The sequence below is a fragment of the Myotis lucifugus genome, unplaced genomic scaffold (assembly GCF_000147115.1).
Source record: "Myotis lucifugus unplaced genomic scaffold, Myoluc2.0 scaffold_0, whole genome shotgun sequence".
Lineage (NCBI taxonomy): Eukaryota > Metazoa > Chordata > Mammalia > Chiroptera > Vespertilionidae > Myotis > Myotis lucifugus.
The window spans coordinates 36,193,388-36,210,530 of NW_005871048.1; the positions used below are offsets into that span (position 1 = coordinate 36,193,388).

The 17,143-nt window shown below is 43.4% G+C and overlaps 1 protein-coding gene across 4 annotated transcripts in view; it reads right to left on the reverse strand.

Moving 5' to 3' along the window:
• The window catches only part of JMY (junction mediating and regulatory protein, p53 cofactor), a 65,240-nt gene extending 60,961 nt beyond the window's left edge, over nucleotides 1-4,279 (reverse strand). For 2 of the 4 annotated variants that reach the window (XM_023750454.1, XM_023750456.1), the window contains exons 1-2: nucleotides 3,200-3,338; nucleotides 643-941 (exon numbers count right to left, since the gene is read on the reverse strand). In XM_023750454.1, coding sequence (XP_023606222.1) covers nucleotides 643-645 — 3 coding nt within the window. In that variant the 5' untranslated portion in view covers nucleotides 646-941; nucleotides 3,200-3,338. Of the gene's footprint in view, nucleotides 1-642; nucleotides 942-3,199 lie in introns of all 4 variants that reach the window. The other 2 variants (XM_023750450.1, XM_014451384.2) reach the window with 1 other exon arrangement.
• Nucleotides 4,280-17,143: the final 12,864 nt, after the last annotated feature.

Here is a 17,143-nt window from a genome sequence, read left to right on the forward strand (position 1 = left end):
AAGGATAAAGGAATACTTCTTATAACTCAATCTTAAGTGTATTCCAAAAATTAAACTCCAATATTGTTTACAAAGCATACCAGCCATGGGTGCTAATTTACAAAGCACATAATTTACATTTGTGGTTTTAAAGCTCTTTTTGAAAAACACATTTAGGAGTTTGATAAAAGCCTTTCTCCAAAAATGCAAACATGCCTATGCATATAAAATGTTACATGCCCTCGAAGTCCAAATATAGTTCCCCTCAATTTATAGGGAACTCACCAACCTCAGATAAAGACCCCTTAGTTAGGAAATCATTTACATTTTTAAGAGATCTTTCTCCTAGCTTTTCAATAGCATGGTCCCTTGAGTAATTTACATTTGTCATTTTATAAAAACTTATTTACCCACAACTTGACATTAACAGGACACTTCTTCCAAACCCTTTAAATTCTTGCAATACTAAAAACAAACTCTGGTATCCTTTGTCCACTAATATTAAGAATGCTCACAAGATGTGTGGCCCTGAACTAGGGGGTGGCAAAGAAGAGAATTCCAAGATATTGTCAAGGCCAGTGACCTTGAAAAGTTTATAATCTATTTGCACAGTCTGTTCTATTAAAAAAAACACACACACACTCCTTTCAACAATTTACTGACCATTTTGAACAAAAACAGGTGTAGTTTTTAAGATGAAACCATTAGCCCTAGCAGATCTGGCACAGTTCATAGAGCATCGGCCTGTGGACCAGAGGGTCCTGGGTTCGGTTCTAGTCTCGGTTGCAGACTCCTACCAGGCCCGGGGCTGTGCAGAAGGCAACCAATTGATGTGTTACTCTCACATTGATGCTTCTCTCTGTCTTTCCCTCTCTCTAAAAATCAATGGACAAATATCCTCAGGTAAGGATTAAAAAAAAAAAAAAAAAGATGAAGCCTTTACATGGATAGGAAAAGCAATTCTGTAGAAAAAGAAACCAGAAAATAGAGTCACAGAAATTAAAGAAATAACACGACCAAACAACTACATTTTTAAAGTAACTTATACCTAAGAATGTGTCTGATTTAGCAAATACACCTAGCTTAAAAAACTAGCCAACTTCACAAGTCAACTTGAAAACTGGAAATACAAAAACATTGAATTAGCTGTAATTACTAAATTCAATAGAATTAATAACTCAAAAATGACACATTCTATAAAGATTTTACCTACCAAAAAAATTTACTGCAAAATATTAAGACAGCAAAGATTTAAGCAGCTGGGGAACAAAAAACATGGCTGGTATGTTATACACCCCCATTATCATGCCCATGGCAGACATCACTAATTAATCACACCACACTTTCCCCCCATTGAGTCTCATAATTTCAACAGAACCTTCCAGTAGAAATCAGGAGGGCATTAAAACTGAACCTGTTTATTTCCTTGACAGCTGTTTTAAAAATACTATTCAAGTCAACTAAATGAAGCACCAAAAGTTTATGTATTTAACGTTCAATGAATTTATACTAAATTTTATTTATTTTGAGGTGTTTCCCAACACACAAAATCTTCTTTAAAAGTTTAAAAATTTCTTTATTAAACAGAATAAAATACTATGGTCAACATAACTTTATTAGTAAAAAATACATTTTTAAAAATGTAAACACCCTCCCCCATGAAAGGGTTCTAGAAAACTGCAACTAACTATACTTTTGGCAGCCTTCATTTTTTACCCAATTTGAATTAAAAAAGGACAAAATAACTTTTTCTGAGTATTAATAAAATAAAATCAGACATGCCTATAAGACTTAGGGATTAAAAAATACAAAGTATAATACATATGTATAAATCAAGTGAGAGAAAGAAGCACTAACTTTGTTCTTAAAATTTCAATGAAATACAGGTCAATATTAGAAATACTCTAAAGAGAATGTATGTGGCCATTTAAGATTTCTGTCCCTTACAAAAAACAATCCTAGGTAGAACAGACTCCAGAAAGGAGATGATACCAAAGGAAATAAAAACCCTGGAACGCTAGGATCATATTACAGGTGGGTGATGTTTAGCATAAACTACACTAATGGGAAGGAGTGAAAACCTGGATTCAGGAAGTTGTATGAGAACACTGTGGGGTGAGGAAGAGTTATTTCCTAAATCCTCAAATCTAGCAAAGAAAGACCATATTCTAAAAACCAGAAGGCTCCAACTTCCTGGCCTCAATAGCAGTATTCAAGTATTATATAAATATAGAAAAGGTTAACAGATGACAACACAATGTCAGGAATATAAACACTATTTACCTACCCAAGTCCAACCTCAATTGGTACTGATACTAAAAATAATAAATTGCTCTGAGAAAGTATCTTTTAGTGTCCATTAGAGGAAACTGAGTATATGTGAAAATACTTTTTCCGTGAAGTTCTTTCAGAAGCTGTAAGCATAAACTCAAATTATATATATTTACGGATTGTAGAACTCCCTATGTATATCCATTCCAATCTTTTCCCTACATTGCACTATACTGCACTACTTTTTGATCCCTAAGTACTAAAGTATACTAAACATTCCTGCCCAGGGCATTTTTTCTCCCTAAAACAGGAGTGAAACACGATCTGTAAAGACTTGAAATATTCCTGAAGTGTGTCTAAAACCTTTACGAAAACATTTGCAACCAAATGTCACTTAGTGCTTTTTCCTCTGCACAGGCCACTTACTTGGAGGACAATGAATTTACAATTTGCTCTAAGTTGCCAAACTACATATGGAGGTAAAAGCAAACCAACTTTACTCCATAAAACAATTTTGAGTAAATGAGCATGACACCAAGAAATGACACCAGGGTTAATGCCTGGGTAGTTATTGCTAGAAAGAGATTTAGAGAGCAAAGAGAAATAAATTCTCACTTAGCTTACATTTACGGGGCGCCTTTTTTCCAAAGTGGCTCTAATCTTAGTGGCAGTACATAAACAGAGCACTTACAATACAGAACCTATCTGATAAATGGGGGAGGACACCTAAAGACTTACCAAAGGTTCTGCAGAGGGCCAGTTAAGGAAAGCCAGTTTTCCTACCACTGAAAGGAATGGAGGGGGAGGCAAGTCACAATAACCCGTCGTCTTCCTGTAACCTTGTCTAGAAAAACAAGTGTCCCAAATGTGCACAGTCTAGAGAGTCTAGACCGAGGCTCCAGCCTTTGGTAACGAGTAACGAAAAGCTGTGACTGAAGCCCCAACTTACCTCCTGGATGCGCTTCCTGGCCCGCTGGAGCACTTCCTCGTAGCCCTTCTGCCGCAGCTCGCTGAGGCTTTCGTAATACTCCTCGGGGTCGTCGGTCTCAGTGAACAGAACCTGGGAGAGGATCTTCCAACCGCAGGTGTCCAGGCCGTGGCCCAGGTAGACCTGGAGCTGGTAACACAGAGTGTCGATCTCCTGCTCCGTCATCTCCGGGGCGCCCCCGAACAGCACGGTCCACATACCCGAGGGCTCCTCGGGGAAGACCGGCAGGCACGGCTCCAGCTGCGAGTTCACAGAGCACAGCTGCTGGTGCACCGCGCGCAGGTCCTGGAAGGAGAAGAGCCCGGCCCAGCTGCACTCCTCGGCCGCGGACTCTAGTTCGGTGGCCGGTGACTCCGGGTCGGAGATCGCCAGGGACGCCGGGGCCGCTTCGTCCTCCCTCACCATTTCCAGCACCTCGATCTCCTCGGAGACCGCCCCGCAGGCGCTCACTACCCGCACCGAGGACACGGGGACCTCCTTGGGCGCCGGGGGGACTGCCGCAGCGGCGGCCCCCGCCACATCTCTGCCTTCCGATCCCTTCCGGGCCGGGGTGGGCTTGGCCCGCACGGGGCTCCGGAGAGGGCTCTCCGCCCCTTTGGCGGCTGAACTCCGCAGCAGCGAATCCCCCCGAAGGTTGCGCGTACTCCGCGGAGAGCCGCTCTCCGCCCAGGCCGGGCTCCTCCGGGGCCCCGGGCTCCTCCCCGGAGTCGCAGAGGCAGTGGCCTCCGGCCGCCCCTTGCCCGCGGGGCTGCCCGGCCCGCGAGTCCCGTCGGACGCGGCAGCACAGGACTCGGCGCCCCCTCGCGTCCCCGCCGGCTCCCGGGAGCCGCTCCTCTGCCTCTGGGCCGTCCGGTTGTGGCAGGTTATGGCAAACTTGCCCTCGATCTCGTTTCAGGCCACAATAAAGACGAAACTTGTGCTTCTCGCGCTCGTCGAACACATGGGGCCGCACAGCCACCCAGTCCGATTCGAGCGTCTCCTCCAGCGCGAACGACATGGTGGCTCCGGCGCCAGGCCGCGGGGGAGGCGACGCTGGTCCTGCCCGCCCGAGGACTCACCGGCTGGCTGCGCCGCGCCCCCCGCTCACCCTCGCCGGGCGCCTTCAGCCATCTTAGCGTCCCAGCCGGCTCTCCTCGCTCGGCCGCCCGTCCTCTCCGCACTCGGACCCGCCGCGCTCCTTTGTGGACCGGCTCGCGGGAGAGACAGACAATGCGCGTCCCTGGAGCAGGTAGTTCACATGGTCACGTGCAGCCGGATCTGTTTACAAGCCCCGCGCTGTGGCAGCGCCCCGCGCCCGCCCGCCCGCCCACCGCGCGAGGCCGCGGTGCTGCGTCTGCGGCGCCCAGGAGGTAAGACGCGGGTCCCGCGGGGCCGGCGGTGTGTGCGTCTCCTCCGCTCGCCCGGGCCGATCTCCCCGCCTCCTCCTCTTCCCGACCGCGCGGAGCTGTCTGACGGATGGACGCGTCTCCTCAACTCTGAGCTTCGGTATCGCCACAATGTTAGCATTCGGCTGCTGACGTCGGCGGCTCCACGAGGGACGTAAACACCGGCACGTGCCGCACGCTGGTGACGCGGCGGCGGCGGCGGCGCGCACACCCCGCCCGCGCGCGCCGGCGCCGCCCCTCGGCGTCTCCCCGCCCCTCCCGCGAGCACCGCGCTCCGACTCTTTCCTCCCTGAGCTCCGCCGCCGCCTCCCGCAGGCTGCGGGGTCTGAGGGGGTTAGAGTGACAGGTGTGCCCGCGGGCCAGGTGGCCTCCGAACCCCGGGGGAAAAGGAGCAAAGGCTGAGGAACGGAGACTTTTCGAACTCCAGCCGTTCAAAGGGGGCCCTCAAATGTAAGTCTGCCTCCATCCCCCTGGGGGGAGTCGGGATGGAGAAGTCCTGTGTTCTGTACTCCGTAACATCACGCGAACCTTGTGATGAACTTTTGGGGTTCCCCCAAACTGTTGGATGTACCCTCACACTCTCGAGACACAATTTCATCGGTGTTTTATTGCTTCAGGTTTCATCATTGTGCAGTTCTTTGTGCAGTTCTTTGAGCCTCATTTTGAGATCATTGGTTTGAGCACTTTTGAAGTTGTGTTCAATTAGGAATTCCCAGAATGCACATGCAAAAAAAAAAAATCATGTAAATCTGGAGAATGCTGCTGTCCATACTGAACTATGATAAAACATTCTTGAAATATCCTAGTGGATCTTATGATCCAGTGTACGTTATTGGCATTTTTTTCTTATTCGTGTCCAATTCATGCTGCAGGTATTCTGCATCCGCAGTAAAGTACAAGGAGAATTCGTCCTTTAACTTTTATACATATTTCAAAAACATATGCAAAGTCGCTTGAATTAACCGTGCATTGTCAGCTACACTTACTTGACTTCAGTGTTGTCCTGACATCTGACTAAACAGCAAAAGTTTTAGCCCCGTCACTCAGCAGGACATTTTAGACCTATGGATCTGCTTTGACAATGAAAGGGAGGGGGGCACTTTGGGCAGGATGAGCCAAGAGGGAACAGAACTGGCTTTTAAACCTTTTTGTAGTTCTTTATGTGGAACCACACATTTTCAAAGCTTGTAAATGAACTTGTGTCAACTCTCAGATGCAAATCAGAGAAGGTAGGAAGAAAGAAAACCCATCACAAATAGTTATCACCATCTAAGCAAACAATAGCACATTATAGAAAAAAATTTTCATCTTTTCTACTGAAAAGTTACTCCTGAAAGTTTTTCCTGATAAAAAGTGGGCATAATCACTAGGTCTCTTCATGTAATACATTATGGGTAAGTCTGAATAAGAATAAGCAAACAAAGAATATGTTTATAGGAAACATTTTTATTTATATGTATTGCAGTGTTTATCCACAGATATAAAATTATGCCTTATCACTGTAGTGCTAAAGAAACTTGACTGGTGGTCACACGGGTATTAAATATTTTCCCCTAGTCCTCTGGCCACTGTGTTTTGTCAAAAGGGTTGTTTCAGTGGTTCTTGTTTCCTCTATCTAAGTAATTGTTACACTAGAAATGAAAAGAAACAAACAAAAATTCCCATGGAAGGCTACTGTAGTACTCTACAATTCTTTGTTTAGGTCTGTATCTGATTGTCAAGCGAGATCTCTGAGTGTATAAATTACTCCCTGGGAATACGTAAAGCTACAGAAAAGGGGTTGAAAATGTTTATCTCTTGCAATTTTTTTAAACTGCTGTGAATTGTTAGGTAATCTGGGAAATGCTTTAACTCTTTAGGTCTTTTAATAAAAACCATACTAGTTTACATAGTGATTTTCAAATTTCATAGCATTTTCCTGCACATATTTATTTTATCTTTATAATAATCATATAATATAGGTATGAAAGGAATAAATCTTTACATTTTATATATAAAATAGTTTGGATTAGTTAGGTTAAACATCCCAGGATTGGGAGCAGGGGACAACTTGAGTTGGAGGCCTAATGGACATCTGTTCTAGTTAGATTCTCTCAGAAGCAGACACTGAAAAGTCAGGAATGTCCAAATGTATTGGAGGGTAGTGGATGGTAACACCTGCGAAAGAAAAAGGACTGAAGTAGAATTGGAGCTCCAGACCAAAGATTAGGTGTGTGTTTTTTAAATTTTATTTTTCAATTACACTTTACATTCAATATTATTTTGTATTAGTTTCATGTATGCTGCATAGTGTTAGACAATCATAAACTTTACAAAATATTCCTCCCAATATTTACAGAACCCACCTGGCACTGTGCATAGTTATTACAATATTATTGACTATATTTCTTATACTGTACTTAACATCCCCTCTGTACTTTTTAATCCCTTCACCATTTTCACCCAGTCCCCCAACCTGCTTCCCCTCTGGCAACCATCAGTCTGTTCTCTGTATCTATGAGCCTGCTTCTATTTTGTTTGTTCATTTATGTTGTTCTTTAGATGCCACTTATAATGAAATCATATGGTATTTATCTTTCTCTGACTGACATTTCACTTAACACCCTCTAGGTCCATCCATGCTGTCGCAAATAGTAAGATTTCATTCTTTCTTATGGCTGAGTAATATTCCATTGTACATATGTAGCACTACTTTTTTTTATCTGCTCCTCTATTCATGGGCACCAGGGTTACTTTCATATTTAGGCTATTGTAAATAATGCTGAAATGAACATAGGATTGTGTCTGTTCTTTCAAATTAGTGCTTTGGATATATACCCAGAAGTGGAATTGCTGAGTGATAAAGCAGTTCCATTTTTAATTTTTTTTTTTGAGGAACCTCCATACTGTTTTCTTTTTTATTGTTGAATTTATTGGTGTTACATTGGTTAATAAGATGATATAGGTTTCAGGTATACAATTCTATAATACATCATCTGTATATTATATTGTGTTGTTCACCACCCCAATCCATACTGTGTTCTATAGTTGCTGCAGCAATTTGCGTTTTCACCAATAGTACACAAGGGTTCCCTTTTCTCCAAATCCTCACCAACACTTGTTTTTTGATGATTTATTGATGATTGTCATTCTTACAGGTGTGAAGTGATACCTTATTGTGGTTTTAATTTGCATTTCTCTGATGCAAAGATTGTTTCTTTTTTCTTTTTCTTTTTTTATTGATTTCAGAAAGGAAGGGAGAGGGAGAGAGAAATAGAAACGTCAGTGATGAGAGAGAATCATTGATAGGCTGGAGAATTCTCTTGCTCTTTCATTTGGGGGTTGTTTCTTTGTCTCCTCATTTTGGCTGTCTGTTTGGGTTTGTGACTATGTATTCGGTAGATCCTCTTCACCTCTGAATCTCTAGGGCAGGACTGTGTCAAATGCTGTTTCTGATTAAGTAGATCAGGCAAAGCTTCAAAACCTCCAGAGACTGCTGCTGCCTACAGATTGATAGGATTCTGACTTGACTTACCCCAGGGTGGGGCAGTTGCTTCTGCCTGGAGTCTAATTGTTATTTTTAGTCTGTTAAGTGGTCTCAGAGCAAGGTGTTTTCCAATAGGGTGCATCAACTGTCTTCTCCCCAGGCAAGTCAAATGTCTGTTTGGGAAAGATGTCCTCTGCTGCATGAGGGAATGACTCAGCACAGGAAACTAGGGTCATCTGCCTTCTGAGCTCTAACCCCTGAGTCCCCAATCCTGGCTTCTGCTCACACAGCTCTAGTCTACTCTGCTCTCCCTCTGTCAGAGCACAAGGTGGGTGGCTCCACAGGGAATTTTGTGCATTGGTCCTTTAAGAGGGTGCCTGAATTTTCAGCAATCACTCTCTGGCAGACAGCAATCCCGCTGCTTTTCACAGCCAGATGTTATGTGGGTACCCTTCTCAGTTGTGTTCTTTGCTGGGGGACACAGCTTGGGGATTAGATCCCAGAGTTCTCAGTGGCAATCCCCATAGCTGAGATATCTCTCCGGGACTTCAGTTGCTGTCTGTGGGTGCCCGGCCAGTCCTTTAGCGCCTCCGCCCCTCCTACCAGTCCCTATGCAGTCTCCACTTTCGGTGTCAGGGTTCTCTCCTGCAAGTTTTACATTGATTATTCAGGACGTTTTTCTATATTTTATTTTTTTATTGATTTCAGAGAGGAAGGGAAAGGGATAGAGAGAGAAATATCCATGATGAGAAAGAATCATTGATTAGCTGCCACCTGCACGCCCCACACTGGGGATGGCGCCCACAACCTGGGCATGTGCCTTCGGCCGGAATCAAACCTGGGACCCTTTAGTCCGCAGGCTGGCCTCTATCCACTGAGCCAGACCTTTCTGTATTTTAGTTGTAATTCCAGTTTGTTCCTGGGAGCATGTCTGTGCAGCATTCACTCACTCTGCCGCCATTTTTAATCTCTCCCTGATCGGTCTTTTTAAGAAATAGTGCCACACTGGGGGTTCAGTGTTGCTGCTCTGTTGCTGGCAGGTTGAACATTCAAAGCAGACAATTACTAGATTGACCTTCATTAAGTGGGAGTCCATGTTGTTTGACCCATGCAAAGCCTCCATCTCTGCCACTGTGGCCATGTCATATGTTTGCCTTGTCATGCTAGTGAATGTCAACTGTGCAAGATATTTTGTCCACTTGGTTATTTGGTGTCCAGACCATGTAGGTGCTTTCATTGGGCATTAAAATACAATAAAATAAATTGTCACACCTTGTGTCCACTGTCTTATGTCCATCTACATATCTCTTTCCCAGACCGTCTTGTCTCTGATATTTTAATTTTTCTCTTTCCAGGTCCCTGATCATTAACTACGAATCCATGTACATTTTTACGTTGGGCCATTCTCCTTTTGTATAAAGTGGGTGACCAGGTGCACCTTCTGAAGCTCTGCCCACTGGGAAGATTTGTCTTTCACACAGTGTCTCATTACTGTCTTTCACAGCCACCTATAATGCAGACAGCATCCACTTTTAGTTTTGTATACTGAATCAGCCTAGCCATAAACCAAGCCAGGAGTTTTTCATCCTCTTTCAGCTGGTTAAATGGGAGGGCCATATGGTCATTTGTGGTGTGTTTTTTGTTTTGTTTTAAAGAATATTAGTATTTTATTTTATTTAGAAAGAGAGAGGAAGCAAGAGGGGGGGGAGAGAGAGAGAGAGAAACATCCATGTGAGAGTGCAACATCAATTAGCTGCCTCCTTCCCCCTGTTGGGGGATGAGTCCACAATCCAGGCATGTGCCCTTGATCAGGAATTGAAACAGCAACTTCCTGGTGCATGGGATGGTGCCCCACCAACTGAGCCACACCAGCCAGGGCAGGCCCATATGGCCAGGACCTGATGCAGAGCCATTCTCTACTCTGAGCCCTGCTCAAAGCTGGCACCTTCTATATATGGGTTGGGCAGTTTTCCTAGGTGTGGAATGTTGCCTCCAAAGCCAAAGAGGCTTAACAGTCATTGTGCTTCCTTCATTGTCGTAGTGGATGTATGATGCAGCAATCTGTCCTTTACTTTGAAGGGAATGTCCTGGCTTGCACCTGACCATGGTCTGTGCAGAAACTTTACTGAATTGGCAAGTACTTCAATTTTTATAGTTTATCTCCCTCCCTCTGGAGTACATGTATCTTACCAAAGTCTCCAGCATGCTAACACCCTCTTACTCATGCTGCCAGATCAGCATGATGTCACCAATGTAATGAATCAATATGATGTTTTGCAGTGTGTCCAGATGGTCCAGATGTCTTCAGGCTAAATTATGACAGATGGTAGCAAGTTAACATGGCCCTGGAGCAAACTGTTTCTGATCTTTCCTGATTGGGATAGAAAAGTACACATTTACCAAATCAATGCTATATACTATGTACCAGAGACCATATTATCTGTCCTAACAAAAAAACTACTGGCTGGGCAGCTGTGATTAAGAATACTTCTTTGTTGAGCTAGCAATAGTGTCCAGGATCCATCTGGTCCTTTAAGAGTCAGACCAGCAAATTAAACAGATATTCCAGGGACTTCCATGCCTGCATCTTTAAGAGTGGCATTAATCTCTGCTATTTCTCACTAGGATTTTACTGTTTTTGACTCACTATATAGGTGGGAGGGGTGCACAGGCTTCCACTTGACCTTCCCTCTATGATAGCTCTCACCAACAGGCTCAAGGTGTAGGTTACTGCCATGTATGTCCATCTCAATTATATATTTAGGGATCAGGGAAACGAGTATCTAAGTGAGTTCACAGACCCAGTGGACTCTTACTTTGGCCAAGACTCCATTTATTACCTGGCTCCTGTATGCCCTCACTCTAGCACAGAACCCATGATGAAATTTCTGGTTGTTAGGTATCAGTGTCAACTTGGACCCTATCTTCAACAGTCTTTGAAATGTGTGAGTATTCCCCTTCCCCCAGTGAATAGTCACAAGTACATGACCCAGATTCCTTTGGGGAAGCACTGGGGAAATCATTATGTATTGTAGGGTTCTTCATACTGGGACCCAGTCATTTCTTTAGTCAGTGGGCACCAGGTCTGAAAACTGGTTCAGGTCCAGAATCTGGGCAAGAGATTTGGGGGGGTAGGGGGGAGAGTAGTGCAGGGCAACTTCCCCTCAATTTCCTGCTCATCCACTTTACTCTATTTTGATTATCTAAAGCAGTGGTCGGCAAACTGCTGCTCGGCAAACTGCGTGCGGCTCTTTGGCCCCTTGATGGGCCACGAAGTTTCAATCGCACTGTATGTGCGCGCCTGCACGTGGTATTTTGTGGAAGAGCCACACTCAAGGGGACAAAGAGCCGCATGTGGCTCGCGAGCCGCATTTTGCCGACCACTGATCTAAAGTATTAAGCAGTGCCTTTTGGCTGCTCAGTTATTTTGCCTTTGGGGATGCTGTGTTCTATTAATCATCCCCTAACTAGTGACCCTCTGGCTTCTGATGGTGAAATGCTACCATTGGCCTTTCTTGCTCCAGGGCTTCGCTCCCCATTGCTTTCATTGAGCCAAATTCTGTTGCTGCTTTTCCTGTCATTAACCCTGGCCTGCAGAGGAGACCCCCCTCACATTGCTAATGCCCTTGGTGAATGGTGTATTCTTTAGGCCTCCCTGGGAAACACAGTCCTTCTGGCTTCATATGACATCCATTCCAGCATTCCCACTTCCCTGAGTCTTTACTCCCTCCCTCTTCTGTATACCATGTGAATTCAAGCATTTCAATTCAGGATCTGTGAAGGCTATTCTGTTTCCCAGGTTTCCAGGAGTTACTCTAGCTGCAAGTTACAACATCCTCTAGGGTCATAGCTTAAATATTAAATTATCTTGTCCTGAGAGTGTCAATAAACAAAGTTAGTTACAGCTTTTCATTATGTCTATAGGGTGAAACTTCATAACAGCCCTGGCTGGGCAGGTCAGTTGGTTCAAGCATCATCCCGATAGCCAAGGTTGCAGGTTCATCCCTGGTCAGGGCACACAGAATAATCAATCAATGAATGCATAAATAAGGAGAAAAACAAATGAATGTCTCTCTCTCTCTCTCTCTCTCTCTCTCTCTCTCTCTCTGACTCTCAAATCAACAAATAAAATTTTTACAAAAGAAAATTCCCATAACAACCCTCAAATTCCATTATTCTTATATTTATTATTCCCCTTACATTTCAAATGGCTAAATCATTGCACCAGCCAGTGCATTCCTTTCCACTGGCACATTGTCCTAACTCACCCTCAGAGAAAACTTTAGAAACAGGACTCACCTTTTGCTAGGGGCTCTCTGTGCTATACCCATCACTCAGAATGGGATGCTTATTGCTAGTCAGGTGGGGAGTGATCTAGTCTCCAAACCCCATCTTGTTTTCTTGGACTACTTCTATACCATCTGTGCTGGCTGGGCTCTCTGGGAAGCAGACACGGAGGGAGTGAGCAGTGTAAAAAGTTTATGGAGAGGAACACCTATGAAAGAAAAGGGGAGGAGGCTGCATGGGTAGAGGGGCATCAGCCTGGAATCTCTGCCAGACCAATGGAGGAACTTGAGCAGTGCTTGTTCGATGAGGTGTAAGCTGCACAGGAATGGCTAGACAGCCTTGTGCAGTCACCCAGTCACCAGGTAAGTCCCCCAAGAAGAATGTTATCTTGGCTACCATTGTCACAGCTCATCATAGCCTGGGGGCCACCTTGAGAAGTACCTGAGCTGGGCTCTAAGTCTAAGGTGAATACAAAAGGTGCTAATCAGCTGGGAGCTGTCAGCTAAGCCCACTTTTTGCAGCTGAATAGAAAGACTTTCTTGAAAGGGAATCTGAGTAGTGCATGTTCATGGCTACTCATTTTAGTATTTTAAGTTACATCTATTATGGCCAAGTATTCCTATTTTACAGCTCCCAAGCAGTGAGAGTGAGAAAAAGGGAAAAAATGAGGCATGAAAAGTGTGAAGCTCTGTACAGTGATACCTGACTGCTCTGCCACCAGTTTGTAAGACACAGTAGGTCACTCTGCACCCATTCTCCCTCAGCAAGAGGGGCTTCCCCAGAGGGGATGCAAGAAAACACCATGTTGTGGTTGAGCATCGACCTATGAACCAGGAGGTCAGGGTTCCATTCCCAGTCAGAGCACATGCCTAGGTTACAGGCGCAATCCCCAGTAGGGGGCGTGCAAGACGCAGCCTATTGATGATTCTCTCTTATCATTGATGTTTCTATTTATTCCTTACCTTTCCTTTCTGAAATCCATAAAAATATATTTAAAAATAAAGCACCATGTTTTCAGGAATGGAGAAAACAGAGGGAATGTGTCTTCCTGGCTCCTTCTCATCTATCATTTCCAAAAAACGAGTTTCACCTGGTATGGAGTTCACACTTGAGGTTGCATCTTCCATCCCTTCAGGGAAACCAAAGTTTGGGCTCTGCACTGTGGTGTTTCAACCCAGCCTAGAAGTAGAGGGTGGCTCAGCACCAGTAGGTTCAACAGCCACCCACAGATAGGAGCCAGCCACACAACTCCCAAAGGTAGCAGTGGTGGGTGGTCTGAGATACAGGCAGTGCTTTCTGAAAGAAAGGTAGTTGAATAGAGCTGAGAAGGTGAACTAAGTTTACATCTGATTAAAAAAAAAATCGAATTTTCATGTTGGGCTGTACCAAAGAGGAATAGCATGCTTAATTTAGGACTTCAATATTTCTTTAAAGCTTAAAATAAGCATTCCGTAAGTATTATTATTAATGCAACATGTGTTCATATGTCAACACAGGTATATTTGAAACTGCAAGTAATCTGAAACAAGAAACTTTAAATACTACTGAGATACCACTTTTAAAACCTTGTATCTCTTTTCATACATTTTCTAGGCTTATTTACAAAAAGGAGATCCTACTATAAGTACTGTTTTGTAAACTATCTCTTTCACTTAATAATGTGTCTTGGAGATGTTAATAAACATGTATCTTTAATATTTAAAAACAATCTTTGGCCTGGCCGGAGTGGCTCAGTTGGTTGGAACGTCCCGTGCACCGAAAGGTTGCAGGTTCGATTCCCAGTCAGGGAACATACCTGAGTTGGGAGTTCAATCCTGGTTGGGGCATGTACTGATAGCAACTGATCAATGTTTCTCTTTCACATTGATGTGTTTGTTTTTTTTCCTCTCTCTAAAATCAATAAAAAACATATCCTCAGGTGGGGATTAAAAAAAAATCCACCAATGAATGCATAATAAGTAGAACAACAACTCAATGTTTCTCTCTCTCTCTCTTTCTCTCCCCCCTTCCTTTCTCTATCTAAAAAATCAATTGCAAAAATAATCTTTATATCCTAAATTTTATTTCTCTTTTCATTCTTAATGTCCTATCTAGGGAATCCTTTGAAACTCATACCCTTAATCACTGTGTTACTTAAGATTTTCCAAGAAGTAGATACCATGATGGGATTAGATGTGCAAGAGCTTTTTTGTAAAAACACCTGTGAGGGAAAATAGTGAGGAAGCAGAGGAAAGTGTGGGAGCGCTGGTACATTGTGAAAGAAAGGAGGAGGATGTAATGCAGTGTAAGAAAGTTTTTTTTCTTTTCTTTTCTTTATTGATTAAGGTATTACATATGTGTCCTTATCCCCCCATGGCCCCCCCCCACCTCCCCTATTCATGCCCTCACCCCCCTGGTGTCTGTGTCCATTGGTTAGGCTTATATGCATGCATACAAGTCCTTTGGTTCATCTCTCCCTCTAACCCCCATCCTCCCCTACCTTCCCTCTGAGGTTTGACGGTCCGATCGATGCTTCTCTGTCTCTGGATCAGTTTTTGTTCATTAGTTTATGTTGTTCATATATTCCACAAATGAGTGAGATCATGTGATATTTATCTTTCTCTGACTGGCTTATTTCCTTTAGCATAATGCTCTCCAGTTCCATCCATGCAGTTGCAAATGGTAAGAATTCCTTCTTTTTTATTGCAGTGTAGTATTCCATTGTGTAGATGTACCACAGTTTTTTAATCGACTCATCTACAAATGGGCACTTAGGCTATTTCCAAATCTTTGCTATGGTAAATTGTGCTGCTATGAACATAGGGATGCATATATCCTTTCTGATTGGTGTTTCTAGTTTTTGATAAGGCTAGAATCCTCTAGCCAGAGCTACCCACCCATCAGAGGAGTTTGGTGTCTCACAGCGATAGGCCTGCTCGAGTCTCCCTGCCACAGTTCAGTTACTGGTTAGGAGCAGCCTGTGGGAAATGTGGTGGATTCATAATGCAGCAGCCGGGGCATCAGTATTTTGCTCAGAGATCTGAGAGGCATTCTCATGGCTGCCACAAACACCATCTGTGCTTAAAAACACACACTTGATACTATTCATTCATTGACTCATGACACATCGAGGGCAAAATATGAATACGATGTGGTGCTCACATTCTAGTAATTGGCTTCAGTTTTAGTGAATTATCATGAATAGTGTTTCAGAAATTAGAAACAGAAATAGACAGATTTCCAAAATCCCCTGAGGCAGATCTTCAGAGTATGGCTTTATTATTTTGTTTGAAATGATTTTTCAGATTCCAGGGTAAATTCTAAGAATGGAATTTGGCTTCTTCCTCTTTCCGTAGCATGCATTCCTGTATTTATCTTACCTAATGCAGATCATCTGGGTGAGTTTAACATAATAAATTAAAATCTAGAATGTGGAACAATAACTGCATTTCTAAAAAATGTTTTTGAGAGTAAGAACAATGTACACAAACCCAAACACACAATTTTCCTTATTTTCCTATCATGTATCCTTTATTTTAAATTTATGATCGTATATTGATTTCCTGTGGCTGGTGTAACAAATTACCACAAATTTCGTGACTTAAAACAACACAAATTTATTATCTTAAAATTCTGGAGATGAGAAGTCTGAAATGAGTCTGGGCTAAAGTCAAGGTGTCTGCAGGGCTGCATTCCTTCTGGAGTGCTAGGGTAAAATCCATTTCCTTTCCAACTTCTAGAAGTTGCCCATAGGCATGTAGCTCTTTTTATCTTGAGTCAGTAATGGTGGGAAGAATTCTTCTCATAGCATGCCACCTTTCTTCTGAGATAGATCCAGCTTCTGTTGCCATATCTTTCTCTGACTTTTGACCTCTGCCTTCTTCTCCCACTTTTAAGGACCCTTGTGACTCTATTGAGCCCACTAGGATAATCCAGGACAATTTATTATTTTTCAAGTTGACTAATTAGCAAGCTTTATGCCATCTGCAATCTTAATTCCCCTTTGCCATTTAATCTTACATATTTCCAGGCTTCACAGATTAGCACATGAACACCTTTGGGTGGGGCAGGGGAGGAGAAGCATTATTCCACCTACCACAGGCCTTATAGCCAAGGTCTCCGAAACACTTCACCTGCGAAGTGATGAGGGTGGCCAGTCTGTGTGAGTGGTGGGTTTAAAGAGGAGGGGATGATTTTGCTTGCTCCATTTGTCCTTGGGCTGCTCAAGCTGAACGGTAGGTGACCATTGTTTTCAAGGAACCAACCCAACGTGGCTGGTTTGGTTCAGAGCTTGTTTCATCCCTAGCAGTGAGTGCCTCTTGGTCTGGAAAGTTAGCTTGTCTCCTAACACCCACAGCTGGGACATTCTCTCTGTAATTATGGATTGCATTTGTTCTACATTAAAAGAGAATGATCACTAGAGTTTGTCGGTGTTGGATTTTCCCCACCGTGAGGTTCTTAAACTTTTTTTGCTTCATAATGAATATTAAAGCAATTCATGTTAGAGATCCTTTCAATATGGAAGGTTTGTAATGGAGACGTAACATTTTATTGTTTATAATAAAAATCATCTATACAGAAAAAAAAAAAATACCCAGCCCCAGTCAGGCACATGCAGGAAACAACCAATCAATGTGTCTCTCTTACATTGATGTTTTTCTTTCTCTCTCTTCCCCCTCCCCCATCCCTTCCATTCTCTCTAAAAATCAATGGGGAAAATATCCTCGGGTCAGGATTAAACAAACAGAAAAAAAATACCATGTCATTAAAACAAAATTAATTGTAGCT